The sequence below is a fragment of the Carlito syrichta genome, unplaced genomic scaffold, assembly GCF_000164805.1.
Source record: "Carlito syrichta isolate Samal-C Ts95f unplaced genomic scaffold, Tarsius_syrichta-2.0.1 Scaffold308920, whole genome shotgun sequence".
NCBI lineage: Eukaryota > Metazoa > Chordata > Mammalia > Primates > Tarsiidae > Carlito > Carlito syrichta.
In genome coordinates, this window is record NW_007253016.1 from 79,027 (window position 1) to 92,327 (window position 13,301).

The 13,301-nt window shown below is 39.4% G+C and overlaps 1 protein-coding gene across 2 annotated transcripts in view; it reads right to left on the reverse strand.

Annotated features, from left to right (window-relative positions):
- ST3GAL6 (ST3 beta-galactoside alpha-2,3-sialyltransferase 6) overlaps positions 1-13,301 on the reverse strand; it is a 42,627-nt gene that overhangs the window by 1,152 nt on the left and 28,174 nt on the right. For both annotated transcript variants that reach the window (XM_008066428.1, XM_021716788.1), the window contains exons 6-9: positions 11,347-11,442; positions 8,169-8,355; positions 7,921-8,058; positions 1,712-1,864 (exon numbers count right to left, since the gene is read on the reverse strand). In XM_008066428.1, coding sequence (XP_008064619.1) covers positions 1,712-1,864; positions 7,921-8,058; positions 8,169-8,355; positions 11,347-11,442 — 574 coding nt within the window. The remainder of the gene's footprint in view (positions 1-1,711; positions 1,865-7,920; positions 8,059-8,168; positions 8,356-11,346; positions 11,443-13,301) is intronic.

Genomic DNA, 13,301 nt, shown 5'->3' on the forward strand with positions numbered 1-13,301 from the left:
GAGTAGCCGGAATTACAGGCACGCGCTACCGTGCCCCGCTGATTTTTGGATTTATTGTAGAGATGAGGTCTCGCTGCCCAGGCGGGTCTCGAACCCGCGGGCTCAGGCAATCCACTCACCTCAGCCTCCCAAAGGCGCGGGATTACAGGCTGAGCCACCGAGCCCGGCTGTTCACGTTTCTAAAAGTAGCACCTGGAACTCATTATCTTTTTTAATTGGCCCGGAGATAAGAAACTACCATAATGTATGCATGGTTCAGCCAAAGATGTGTTTTAAACATTATTCTGTTCTATAGATAGATGTCCTGATTCTCCTCAGGCAGTTCTAATATTCTGTTCTTTAGATGACTCTTGAAATACCACAAGTGCTACAGGAAAAATTAGGGCTGAACAGAAATAAGTCTAATCTAAAGTCTGTCCCAGGCACCTCATTCTTGAACTATGTCTTACATTATGGGTCTAGGGTGCGGGGGTGGGCCACAAAAGACTGTTTTAAAACCTAACCTACATAATGCCACTTCCTTAGCTTCCACAGTGGGATGAACTAAGAGGACTGATTTCATGAGATATAGCCATATATGCAGAGAGTGCCAAAAAAAGTATACATATTTTAAGAAAGAGAAAACTATTAAAATTGACTTCTGGGGCAACCCCCTCAGGTCCCCTTCCACCGTGGGAACTTTTCTGTCTTCTCAATAAATCCTGCTTTCTAAAAAAAAAATCTGCAATTATAAGAAGTGCTCAAAGTAGTTACCATCAGCATCCAGATATTTCGGATTACAGCAAACTAAAAGTAGTACATAGATAACATCTGTTAAAATGTATATACTTTTTAAAAAATGTATCTCTTAAAGTGTATACACATATACATTTCTTAAAATGTATTACTTCTATGTTCTCCGTAATCAGAAGTGTCTGGACTTTGATGGTACACTTTGACTACCCCTTGTAATTGCAGAAGTCAAATGTGACTTGTATTCATCTTTTTTTATTGGTATATATTGAATATTGCGATTTTAATACAGTTTTTTCCTTTCTTAAAATATTACTTTTTGGCACCATATGTGTGCATCAAATCATTTATATTTTAATACTAAAAGTGTATAAATAACATTTTAATCCTATCACTTGTGATGTGCCACTGATCTAGGGTAGAATTAGAAAAATAATTGACTGGACTTCTTTCCGGTCAATTAAAATAAAAATCCTACAAATATCACTGTTCTTCCCTATTCATGAGAAACATGGTCTACTATGAAGGTTTGTAACCTTTTAGATGACTCTTCTTTGGAGTTAAAATATTATAGACCATCTTATCTACTTAACTGAAAAAAATACATAAAAATAATTATGAAGATAGCAATGCTTTTAGCTGAATTTGTAGTGTCTCAAACATAGTAGGTTATCTATATTTAAATGATGCAAATATGATAGAATATTTAAGTCTTGGTCCTTAGATGAGATAACACTTGGCAGTAACCAGGAGATTATCCCAAGGGTCAGGCCCACAAATTGGGGATTGCTGCTGTACTGAGTGACTTCTGGATTTGAGCCCTAGTTTCAGCCCTTGGTAGCTCTAACCCATCAAACTCTCCACCCTGTGAAACATGTCCTCTCCATAAAAGGCGAGGGTGAGAAGAGAAAACATGAACTTTTCAACACTAACATCAAAGATTATACTGATGTGTATTCGTTTAGGTAAAATATGTTACCTTATTCATCAAAGACATGGTGGCATTCCCATAGTAGTGCAAAGGACTCTTGAGGTCAGAAAAGTTGTATTTAAAGCCAGCTAGGTGAACTTCATGACATATGTGAAATGCCAGTGTGATGGCAAGAATTCCTGTTGTTGGATGTTTGGGTTTCTGGAGGAGGCAAAAGAAAAATTTTTTAATCCAAAGGAGCTACTTGTTTTCAAGTATAAGATTGGGCTAATCTCATTATAGTGATTTCAGAACGTTTAATCAGAAGAGAAATATTTAATTAAACCCTCCTCATGTCCTAAGGCTCAAACCCTGAATGGTATACATAATATACCATAACTCTGAAAATAATGTAAACTGTGATTATAATCTTAGAGTCTTTTTTTTTTTTTTTTTTTTTTTTTGAGTCAAACTCGCCACAGCCTCAACCTGCACTCAGGTGATCTTCCACCTCAGCCTCCCAAGTAGCTGAGACTACAGGTGCATGCCACCACACCCAGCTAATTTTTTTGTTTTTTGGTTTTTGGTTTTTTTTTGTAGAGATGCGGTCTTGGTATGTTGCCCAGCCCAAACTTCTGGGCTTAAGTGATCTTCCCACCTTGGCCTCCCAAAGTGCTAGGATTATAGGTGTGAGCCACCACGCCCAGATTTAGACAGTCTTTTAAAAAGATTCCAGATGTATACACAGCAATATCACAATCTTGACTGGGTCATTATTTTTTATAATTTTTATTTTAAAGATAGGTACAATTCAGGGCTGGGTATACATTGTACAGGTAAAGTTTGGGCCTCACTTTGGTCCCCACTTCACCTGGTTTGAGATCAGGTACCCTTATTGACAAAATGTGCCCCCCCTTCTCTGGTAGTTTCCCACTATTGCCAATCTCTTTCTTACAATATTATGATAATTGTTTAGTGTCTGCTTATGAGTGAGAACATGTGGTACTCTGTTCTTTGTTTCTGTGATAGATCACTGAATTAGACTCTAAATCCATCCAAGTTGCTGCAAAGTGCATAATTTGTCCTTATTTTTAAAAAGAAAAACCAGAAATTTCTTCTTATGTACATAATTCTGAAAGCCAGTGTGACAGGAGGGTCGTCTTGGCTTTCAAAAATTTTAATTGCCACTGAGGTGACCTTCAAAGATAAAAACAAGATATATCTTACACTTTTTACACAGCAGTTCAAGGAGATGTCCTTTCAATTAAGTGTTTTTTTCCGATTTTGAGGGAAAGAAAATCAAGTGACCTCCAGGAGGCAAGCTTCTCTGAAAGCTTCATAGCCTTCAGCAGAAACTTTTCTTTATCCTATGTACTACTATGACCGAGGAGTCATTCAGCCTCGCGGATCCCATGGCTTTTTCCTTCTCCTTACCCTTTTCATGCCCTCTACTTCCTTCACACCTTAGAGTCCTTCACCCATCGCTACAATCATTCCATCTTGTAAATTCAACCCTTCTACACCCATTACCTATAGAACCTATATTGTTACCTGACAAATAGCCCAGAGAAAAATGTTGCCTGGCCAAACGTTAAATTTATGACCAAAGTCTCAAGTGGGAATTAAGTGTGTCCATAAGTGCTGTTACATTCGCCTAGCAAGTTGCCATTGCTACTCTCCAGGATGACAATTTTATAACTTTGTACCCTCAAGCAACCCTAGTCTCCTTCCATTTTAAGTTCACCATTTCATCCTTATTTTTCTAAGAAAACTAAAGCAGTCTGATGAGAGCTACATCATCTTCCCAACTGCACATCTGGTATCCTATCTGTGTCTTCCCTCACACTTGAGCACTCACTTCTCTTACAGCAGAGGAAAGGTTCCTATGGCCAACCCCTTCACTGGTGAACTATATTCCATCTCTCTTCTCAACAATTTTGCTTCTACACTTATCTGTTTCTCCCCTCATCATCAATATTTTCCCCTGTTGAATCATTCTCTTCAGCATATATACATACACTCTTTAAAAAATGAATAAAACAAACTTTTTGGAACCTGTGTCATCTTTCAACTATTGCTCTATATCTCTGATCTCTGTTCTAGCAAAACTCCATTAAGAGTTGTCTCTGCTTGCTCATATCCCATGTTCCCTTTAACCCAATTCTAGCAGGCTTTCTAGTCAGTATCACCAGTATGACCTCCATGTTTCCAAAACCAAGGTTTACTATTTGTGTTCAACCTCTGGACAGCATCTGACATGGCTGACCTCTGTCTCTTGAGACAAAATGGTGTCCTCATTTGCCTTCTGGGACACTATGTTCTACCTGCACTTTCGTTACAACTAGTTCTAACATCTCTTAAGTATGATCAGAGTCTTCCTGTGCTTTTAAAGACATTACCTAAAACAAAAAGCAAAGGATACATGAGCTCATATATCTCACTGAGGAAAATAAGAGATGAAAAGTCACAAAACATATATGGAAACTGTATCCCCCCCAAAAAAAAAATTACTAAGAAGTTGGGTTTCAATTTAAAATGTGTATGCTTTTTGACTTGAGAATCTCACTTCCAGGAGTTTATCCCGCATAAATCACACAAATGTGCAGAAAACCCATATAAACATATGCACTGCTACATTATTTACAGAGAAGAAAAAGTTAGGTAATACAAATGTCTATAAATAGAAAAATAGAGGGAAAAATAGCAGAGCAATGCCTATGAGATAGTCATAATTACAATGAACAAACAAAAAGCATGTGTTTGTGACATCTCAAAAATCATCCACCATGACCAAGTAGGCTTCATCCCCAGGATGCAGGGCTGGTTCAACATCCACAAAACAATAAATGCAATTAAATACATCAACCGACGTAAAAACAAGAAGCACATGACTATATCACTAGATGCAGGAAAAACTTTTGATAAAATCCACCATCCCTTATTGATAAAAACCCTCAAACACCTAGGCATAGAAGGAACATACCTCAAAATACTAAACACCATCTATGATAAACCCACAGCCAGCATATTGCTAAATGGATAGAAACTAGAAACATTTCCCCTGAAAATCAGAACTAGACAAGGTGGCCCACTCTCACCCTCTTGTTCAACATTGTGTTGGAAGTCCTAGCTGGAACAATTAGACAAGAGAAGCAAATTGGGTATGCAGGAAAAGAGGAAGTTAAGTTATCCCTCTTTTCAGACGATATGATCCTATACCTCAAAAACCCAAGAGAATCTGTCAAAAACCTGAGTTCACTGTTAAAGGACCTTGGCAAACTTGGGGTACAAAATAAATATGCAAAAGACAGTCGCATTTTTATAAACCAACAACAAGCAAGCAGAGAACCAAATAAAAAGCACAATCCTATTCACAACAGCCACAAAAAAAAAAAAAAAAACAAAAAAAACAACGAAATACCTCAGCATCTTTTTAACCAGAGAAGTGGAAGACCTTTACAAGGAGAACTACAAAACACTGCTCAAAGAAATCCAAGAAGACACAAACAAATGGAAAAATATTCCATGCTTATGGGTAGGAAGAATCAAAATTGTTAAGATGTACATCCTACCCAATGCAATCTATAGATTCAATGTAATACCCATTAAATTACCAACATCATTCTTCTCAGACCTGGAAATGACAACACAGAAATTTATATGGAAACATAAATGACCACAAATAGCCAATACAATCCTCAGCAAAAGAAACAAAGCGAGAGGTATCACACTTCCAGACTTTAAACTTTACGATAAGGCTGTAATAATCAAAATAGCCTGGTATTAGTCCAAGAATAGGCATATGGACTAATGGAACAGGATAGAGATCTCAAAAGTAAAAACCTCAATTTCTCAACCAACTCATGTTCAACAAGGCCTCCACCAATAACCACTGGGGAGAAGAGAACCTATTCAGTAAATGGTGCTGGGAAAACTGGCTGACCACGTGCAGAAGATTGAAACAGGACACCTACTTATCACCATACATAAAAATCAACTCAAAATGGATCAAAGACCTAAACGTAAAACCTCAAACTATAAGAACCTCAGAAAACGCAGGAGACAGCCTTATGAAAACTGGAATTGGCAACCAATTCCTGATCAAAATCCCAAGTGTCCATGCTATAAGAGATCAAATAGACAAGTGGGACCCTATCAAACGGAAAAGCTTCTGCAAAGCAATAGAAACCATCAAGAGAGCAGGGAGACAGCCCACAGAATGGGAAAAAAATATTTGCCAACAGTTTATCTGACAAAAGCCTAATATCTAGGATCTACAGGGAACTCAAATGTGCCAAAAGGAAAAAAAAGCCCCATTAAAAAGTGGGCAAAAGACATGAATAGACACTTTTCAAAACAAGATATACAGCAGCCAACAGATACATGAAAAAGTGCTCAGTCTCACTAATCATCAGAGTAACACAAACCAAAACCACTCACCCCAGTAAGAATGAGATACCACCTAAGATATCACCTAGATATCACCTAATGAGATACCACCTAACCCCAGTAAGAATGGCTGTCATTAATAAAACAAACAGCAATAGATGCAGGTGAGCATGCACACTAAAAGGAACACTTCTACACTGCTGGTGGGAATGCAAACTAGTGCAACCTCGTTGGAAAACAGTGTGGTGATTTCTAAAAGAACTAGACATCAACCTTCCATATGACCTAGCAATCCCCCTACTGGGAATACACCCAGAGAAACTCGAATCATTCTACAAAAAAGATACCTGCAGTACTATTCACAATAGCAAAACATGGAACCAACCATGATGCCCATCGAAACTGGACTGAATAAAAAAGTGTGGTACATATACACAATGGAATATTATGCAGCCATAAAGAAGGACAAACATATGGATTTCACAGCAACTTGGATGGATTTGGAGTCTATCATACACATTGATCTATCACAGAAACAACAGAGTATCATATGTTCTCACTCATAAGTGAACCCTGAATATTTACCATGATACTATAAGAAAGGAATTGGCAGTAGTGGGATACTGCTGGGGTGGGGGGCCGGGGGAGATACAACATCAAAAATAGTATCTAATCTCAAACAAGGCAAAGTGGGGACCAAAAGGAGGCCCAAACTTTACCTATATGACGATCACTTGTATACCTAATCCTGAAGTGTACTCCACATCTTTAAAATAAAAATAGTAAAAAATGAAATAAGCAATTAAATGAAAACAATACCTAAAAGATATCTACATAAGGAAGTATATTATCTAAAAGACTCTTTTTTTTTAACCTTTATGATGGATTTCGGAGGATTATAAATATCTATCATAAAACTATAAATATATTTACCATTGATAGTCATTACTTTAAACTACATACCTTCCTGAAAAAAATCAGTTGGCATAAACTCATCTTCAAATAAATGTTTAATTTACGTGAAAAAAAGGATGTGTTTGTGCATGGGAAGTAGCCTAGAAGGGCACAGAAGGTTGAAAAGCTTGAGAGATGACATGGATTACGGAGGGAAGACAAGGATGATTTCCTGTTATAGTTTTACTATTCCTTTATACATTATTTTATTTTATGCATGCAACACTGGAATTTATTAATCACAATTTTCACCATGCTACAGAAAAGATACATGATGTTTATTTATTTCTTTGGATTGTCCTTGCTTTACAAGGAGGGAAAACCCTCCTCTCAGCTGAGGTATCATGTTACAAAGTCACTCAAGCTTCAAATGAAAAACACATCTCTGCCACTGGCAAACAGGACTACAAGAGTCAAAGGCAAGAAGATTCCACTTAATTAAATAATCTGGAGTTTCTAGAACTCTTTCAACAGTGCCATTTCTTGAGAATTGAATGCCAGTGTTTCCTCTGACCACAGAAGTATTTCTGGACTACCTTGTCCTTCCTCACCTTTCTACTGACCTTCCTGTGATATTTTTGCCAGCATGCTTCAGACAGTCCTTTTTAGCCTGAAAAGTCACGCACTTGTCCTGAAGCCAGGCCTGTGACTCTGAGCACAAGCCTGCCTATCAGCCCACCCTGTCAGACTCTCCTTGCTACAGAACATTCAAGACAAATTTACCAGAGATGAACCATTTAAACATGCACAGAAAGACCCCAAAAAGGCCCTGCAAGGGCAGGGAAAAAACCCTCCTTGCAACCTGAGAAACACAATATCCACAGGAAACTAATTTTACAAACTCAGATGTGGTCCTCAGAAACTCTCTTGAGCTCCCAGACCCTTCTACCTCAGCCAGATCTTTAGTTTGAAATCATGCAGCGACAGATACGTACCTGGTTTCTCGGAAACACTTTTGGAAAATGAAGCAGTTCATAAGCTGCTGTTCTAATAATGAAAGGATCTAATATTCTGATTTGATAAGGTTTATAGATCAGGTTTAAGGCTGGTTTCTTCCAAAAACCATTAGTGTTCTGAAATAAAGCAAGAATGTAGAAAATAGAACATTTGGTTGGTTGGTTGTTTTGTTTCAGGAAAAAAATACTAAAGATAATCCGAAGGCAAATAAATCTTGCCTACTTACTATTTTGTCACCCATCAACAATTCCAACAGCCACCTTAAATCCTGAGGCTTAAAAACAGTGAGAATCGCTGTTGTATTAAGGTCATTGTGAATGGGCTCTGAAAAAACAGATTCTGGATAAAAAAGTCGAAAGGTTGTCCTTCTCCCAACTTCCTCTTCATGTCCTAAAACAGGACCATTATTCATTCTGTGGGTAGTAAAACACACAAGATATGTGGACCAAGTGCAGGCTGAGCCTTTCATCACAGTTCTCAGAGGTTTCAGAGATGGACAAGTATCAGCCATTTATCCTCTGAAGCCACAAGACGGTTCATCAATCTTTCACACGTCAAGGAGATCATTCCTTTTTATGAAATAGCTACTTCATCAAATGCAGACACATTCAAAAGTATTTAAATATTAATTGTGGAGTCAATGATAATTCAGTCTTACCTCCAGGAAAACTGAAGACTAAATAAAAGAAATAGGAACATGGAACCATAGGACACTTGAGTTCAACGAGCCTTGGAGGACAAACCCACACCATGAATTTATAGATAAGGGCCCTGAGCGCCAGAGAGAGAAAGTTACTTACACAAGGCCACATACTCGCAAGGCCACATACTCACGTCACACATGACGTGTGTCTATGTGACTTACAGGCAAGAAGAATCACATTTAAGTTGGTTTGAAGACCCATCAAAATTGTGCTCCAAAATAAAGTAACAGTATAAAACTGCTGTATTATACCCAAGCAGAACCAAGTGAACGGCTATTGCCCGAGTGAACTAAAGAACCACAAAAGATCTACTGTTGGGTTTATGTATGCTCAAGGCCAAGGTTAGACATGCACTATTTATGCACACACTATGAAGCCAGGCTATAAAAAAGGAATGCCTTGTTTCCAAAACAGTGTCCCCTAGGAGGATAAATACTGTTTTACCCTTTGCCACTGATGCTATGTAATATATGACAGTCTTAATAGCACTTGAGATGACTTTCAAAATCTGTACCCATGGTGTGTTTTCCCACAAAGGCTTCCTGTACTTCTAAATAATCAGATTTAAACAATTATAGGCAGAGAAACCTGTAATTGGTTCAGAATTGTTTTGTAGTTAAATTATAACAGCTTTCTCAAAAAGGGTAAAAAACCAAATAAACAAACAAAAAAAACACCCAGAAAATAAGGTGACCTCACTATGCAGAAACCCCAGGCAGCTTGTAACCCAGAAAAACTCCAGCACTGCCAGATCATCCTAGTGCACTGTCCCAGTGTGCTGGCTTTCTCACTCTCCAAAAGACTCTTCATAACTATTCCTAACACACATACTTGCCCAGATGATGCCCTTATCTCAGCCTTTCACTGAAAAAAAAAAAAACAGATTAGGAAGATCCTTATTTTCCCATCACTACATCTAAGGGACTCTTGGTAGCTATAATCACAATCCAGGCTCTCCTTTCCATTACAAAAGAGTACCCACACCTGTGTTCTGAGCTCCCTGCACCCTACTCCTTTCACTACATCAATCTTCTCATTTCCATCAGTTTACCAATAGGCTCTAGCATCACCAATCTTGACAAAAACAAAACAAAAAAATTATCCTTAACTGCACGTCTATCTCCAGCTGCCATCTCATTTCTCAACTCCTTTTATTTATTTATTTATTTTCATTTTTTTAGAGACAGGGTCTTGCTATGTTACCCAGGCTGGTCCCAAACTCCTGGACTCAAGCCAACCTCCCCGCTTTGTCGTCCCAAAGTGCTAAAATTTACAAGCGTGAGCCACACACAGTGCCTGGCCTGAACTCCTCTTTGAAGCCATTTGTTGACTATACTGATTTCTCCACTTGCTCATCTGTCATTCTCTCTTCAATCCATTGCAGTCGGGCTTCTTGCCACATCATGCCTCTAAGCCTGCTTTTATCAAGTGTCAATGAGCTTCATTCAGGTCGCCAGTCCAATGGTCTGCTCTCTGTCCTTATCTCGCATGACCCCTTGCCAGCATTGAGAGCCAGTTGATCCCTCCCTCTGTCCTGAACACTTGGTTCTCTTGGTTTCTAGGGTCCCGTTCTGATGTTCTTCCCGCTGCACTGGCAGATCCTTTTCATCTTCACATACGCCTTTTGCTTTGCCCAACCTGGCTCCAAGGCTCAGTCCTGGGCCCTCTTCTCTCTGCTAGTCTCTTATTTTCTTCCTTAGCACTCCCTGGGAAATCTCACCCAGTTCATGGTTTGAATACAGCATATAGGCCACTTACCATCAAGACTTTCACCTGTTTATTCAGCTGCATCTGGACTTACTGCAAATCTCACTGCATCTCACTGCAAATCTACTAAGCATCTCAAATGTAAGATGTTCATACAGAAATCTTGTTTTTTCCCTAAACCAACTCCTACCCCAGTCTTCCCAACTCAATATATGATACTACTTTCCAGCCAATCTCATAAACTGAAGACAGAGTCAGAGGCATCCTTGCTTTCTGTATTCCCACTACTCCTCACCTCTAACGTAACAAGTCTTGATGACTTCAGGTCCAACACACATTTCCAGCCTGGCTGCGTGTCTCTTCCTTTCCTAATCCTGTCCCAAGCCATCATCTCCTGCCTGAATACAGCATCTAACTGGCTCCCTCCTGCTGCCCTCCAGCCTCGCTAGGTTTTTGCTGCTCCTCTCAAACTCAGGACCATCTCCTCCCAAAGACCTGCAGCATCCTCTCTGCCTGGACTACTCTTCCTACTCCTCACACGGCTGCTAATGCGATGGCCACTTAGGTTCAGCTTAGATGTCTCCTCCTTAAAGGGGTCAGCTCTTCTAAAGGAGCCACCCAATTGTCCTCTATCATATCTTTTAAAATTATCTTTACAGCATTTGTTAGTTTTACGTATTTAATCATGGTTTTCTTTCCTTCACTAGAATATAAGCTCCATGGTGAGCAAGATCATTGTTCTTATCAACGGCTATCTCCCCTGTGGTTTTCAGAAGTATGCTTGGCCTACTAAGGGGACTTCATAAATATTTACTAAATGAGTGACCTGAAGGCTAGGCCCAGTGCTAGCCAACATCTGAGAGAGAAGGTTGTGTAACTAAGTACATAAACATATTGAAGTAACTCCCTTTCCTTTTAGAATACAGCTATACCAAACTGAGAATCATCTTCCTTTGAAACAATTCTAGGGTAGCAAATAGGAGATATACTTACCTTATTATTACATCATAGGAGTCTATTTTTTCTCCCAACGTCTTATTCTTCAACACTCCTCCATTACCAACCACCACGCACTTTTTACAGGGCACACTGTTGAACAGAAAGACAAGTAAGAGGTTGAGCCATCTTTTACAAAGCAGGGTGATTTTAAGAACCCATACAGACTGTCAGGAACCCAATGCCAAATTCCTCTTATCACACAAGTAGAAAAAGAACCAATTGTGACTTTTAGGTCTAGAGGTTTATTAAAAAGATACAAGATTCAGTAAATGACATCCTCTGGGCAGAGTGTATCATTGTCACCCACTATTACCTCTTGCCAGCCCACACACATTCATTCATTTGATTCTCATAAACACCCACGGAGATAAGTAAGCCTGACATCCCCATTATGCCAATGAAAAAGAGGTTTAGAGAAGTGGCGTGTCACATTTCAAAGTCATGCTCCAAAGAGGTGGTGCTAGCATTTGGACCAAGACCTTGGACTACAAAACACCCCTCCACATAGGATTCTGCATTCAGATGCATATTCATTTTGTACCAGCTTTACTCCTTTTCTAATATTCTGCCTCTGACTCTCTGTTGCATAAGTGTGGAGATGAACAGTTTGGATCTGGTGGGGAAAGTGTACTTTTCTGTACCCTGCCCATGCTCACTTCAATTTTTCAAGCATGAACTGGGCCTTGGAGTTCAACTAATACAAACTAAACATTCACTCTGTGTTCCTAGCAAATCGCTTTAAAGTAGGACACACAGGGGAACTTCCTGTTGCTGCCTGGGATCAGCCTAGAAGCATGGATTGTATGCCATTGGCTCTCAGCAAACATGGCCCTGGCCCATCTGTCTCCCAGCTCTTAGCACCACCCAGCCAGACCTGGAGAAAGCACAAAACAGAAGGGAAGGCTGTTGAGGTAGTCCTTCTGGGGCCCTCATGACATGGAAAGTCCAAAAACAAAAACAAAAACCTCGAAGAACCATGAAATCAGAAGACCAGATGAACTCAAAAGCTTAAGGATTTTAAGAAATTATTGAGTAACAAAATGATACAAATGCTGTGGAGGATTTAAACATAGAGAATGCATAAGGACAGGAACTTTTTTAATGAGCCAAGCATTGGCCTCATCAGATAAAGAAGAGATGATGTACACATTCCTATATTCATAAGTTTAACTTTTGTGAGTAGAATTTGTATAGTTCATCTACTTATTTGATAAATTTTAACACTTTAACCTTTTAAATTCACTTTTAACACATTTTAATTGGGGGCTCTTAGCTCTCAATTACTAAAGGGTCATGCCTATATCAATATCTACGTCATCAGAACAAAAGAGTAAGAATCAGTTGGTAGGGATGGGTAGGGTGAGGAGATTGTCCAACAGACCTACCTTGACCGTGTGCCCAAAATCTCACATCATGGACATGTCACATGTCACTATGTGTTGTTCTAGGAGTGTCTGTTTAGTTAAATCTCTCTCCTTTTTTGTTTTTTGAGTCAGAGTCTCACTGTTTTGCCCAGCCTGGAGTGCATAATCATGGCCACTGTAACCTCAACTTGCTGGGCTCAGGTCATCCTTCTGCCTCAGCCTTCCAAGTAGCTGGGTCTACAGGCACGCGCCACCATGCCTGGCCATTTGTTTGTTTTTAACTAAGAAAACAGGATGTCTCTATATGCTTTTATAAGCAAGTTTGACTTCAACCCCAATTCCAGGAAGCCAACTTTGTCAAAGGCTCTCTGCTCTGGAGCCAGGTAGCATGGGTGCACTGGTGAACATTCAAAACCCTTTCCCCCCAGGGCACTGTTGCTATTAGCCTCCTAGATCCATCCCTTGAATACGCTACAACAAGGAGCACTTCCCAAACCCATAGCCTGCTTGCCCTTTCTACAGCCTCGAGGTCAGTTTATGCGATCAGAGACTGAACTTCCTAAAGCTGGCTGCATCTTCTCATTG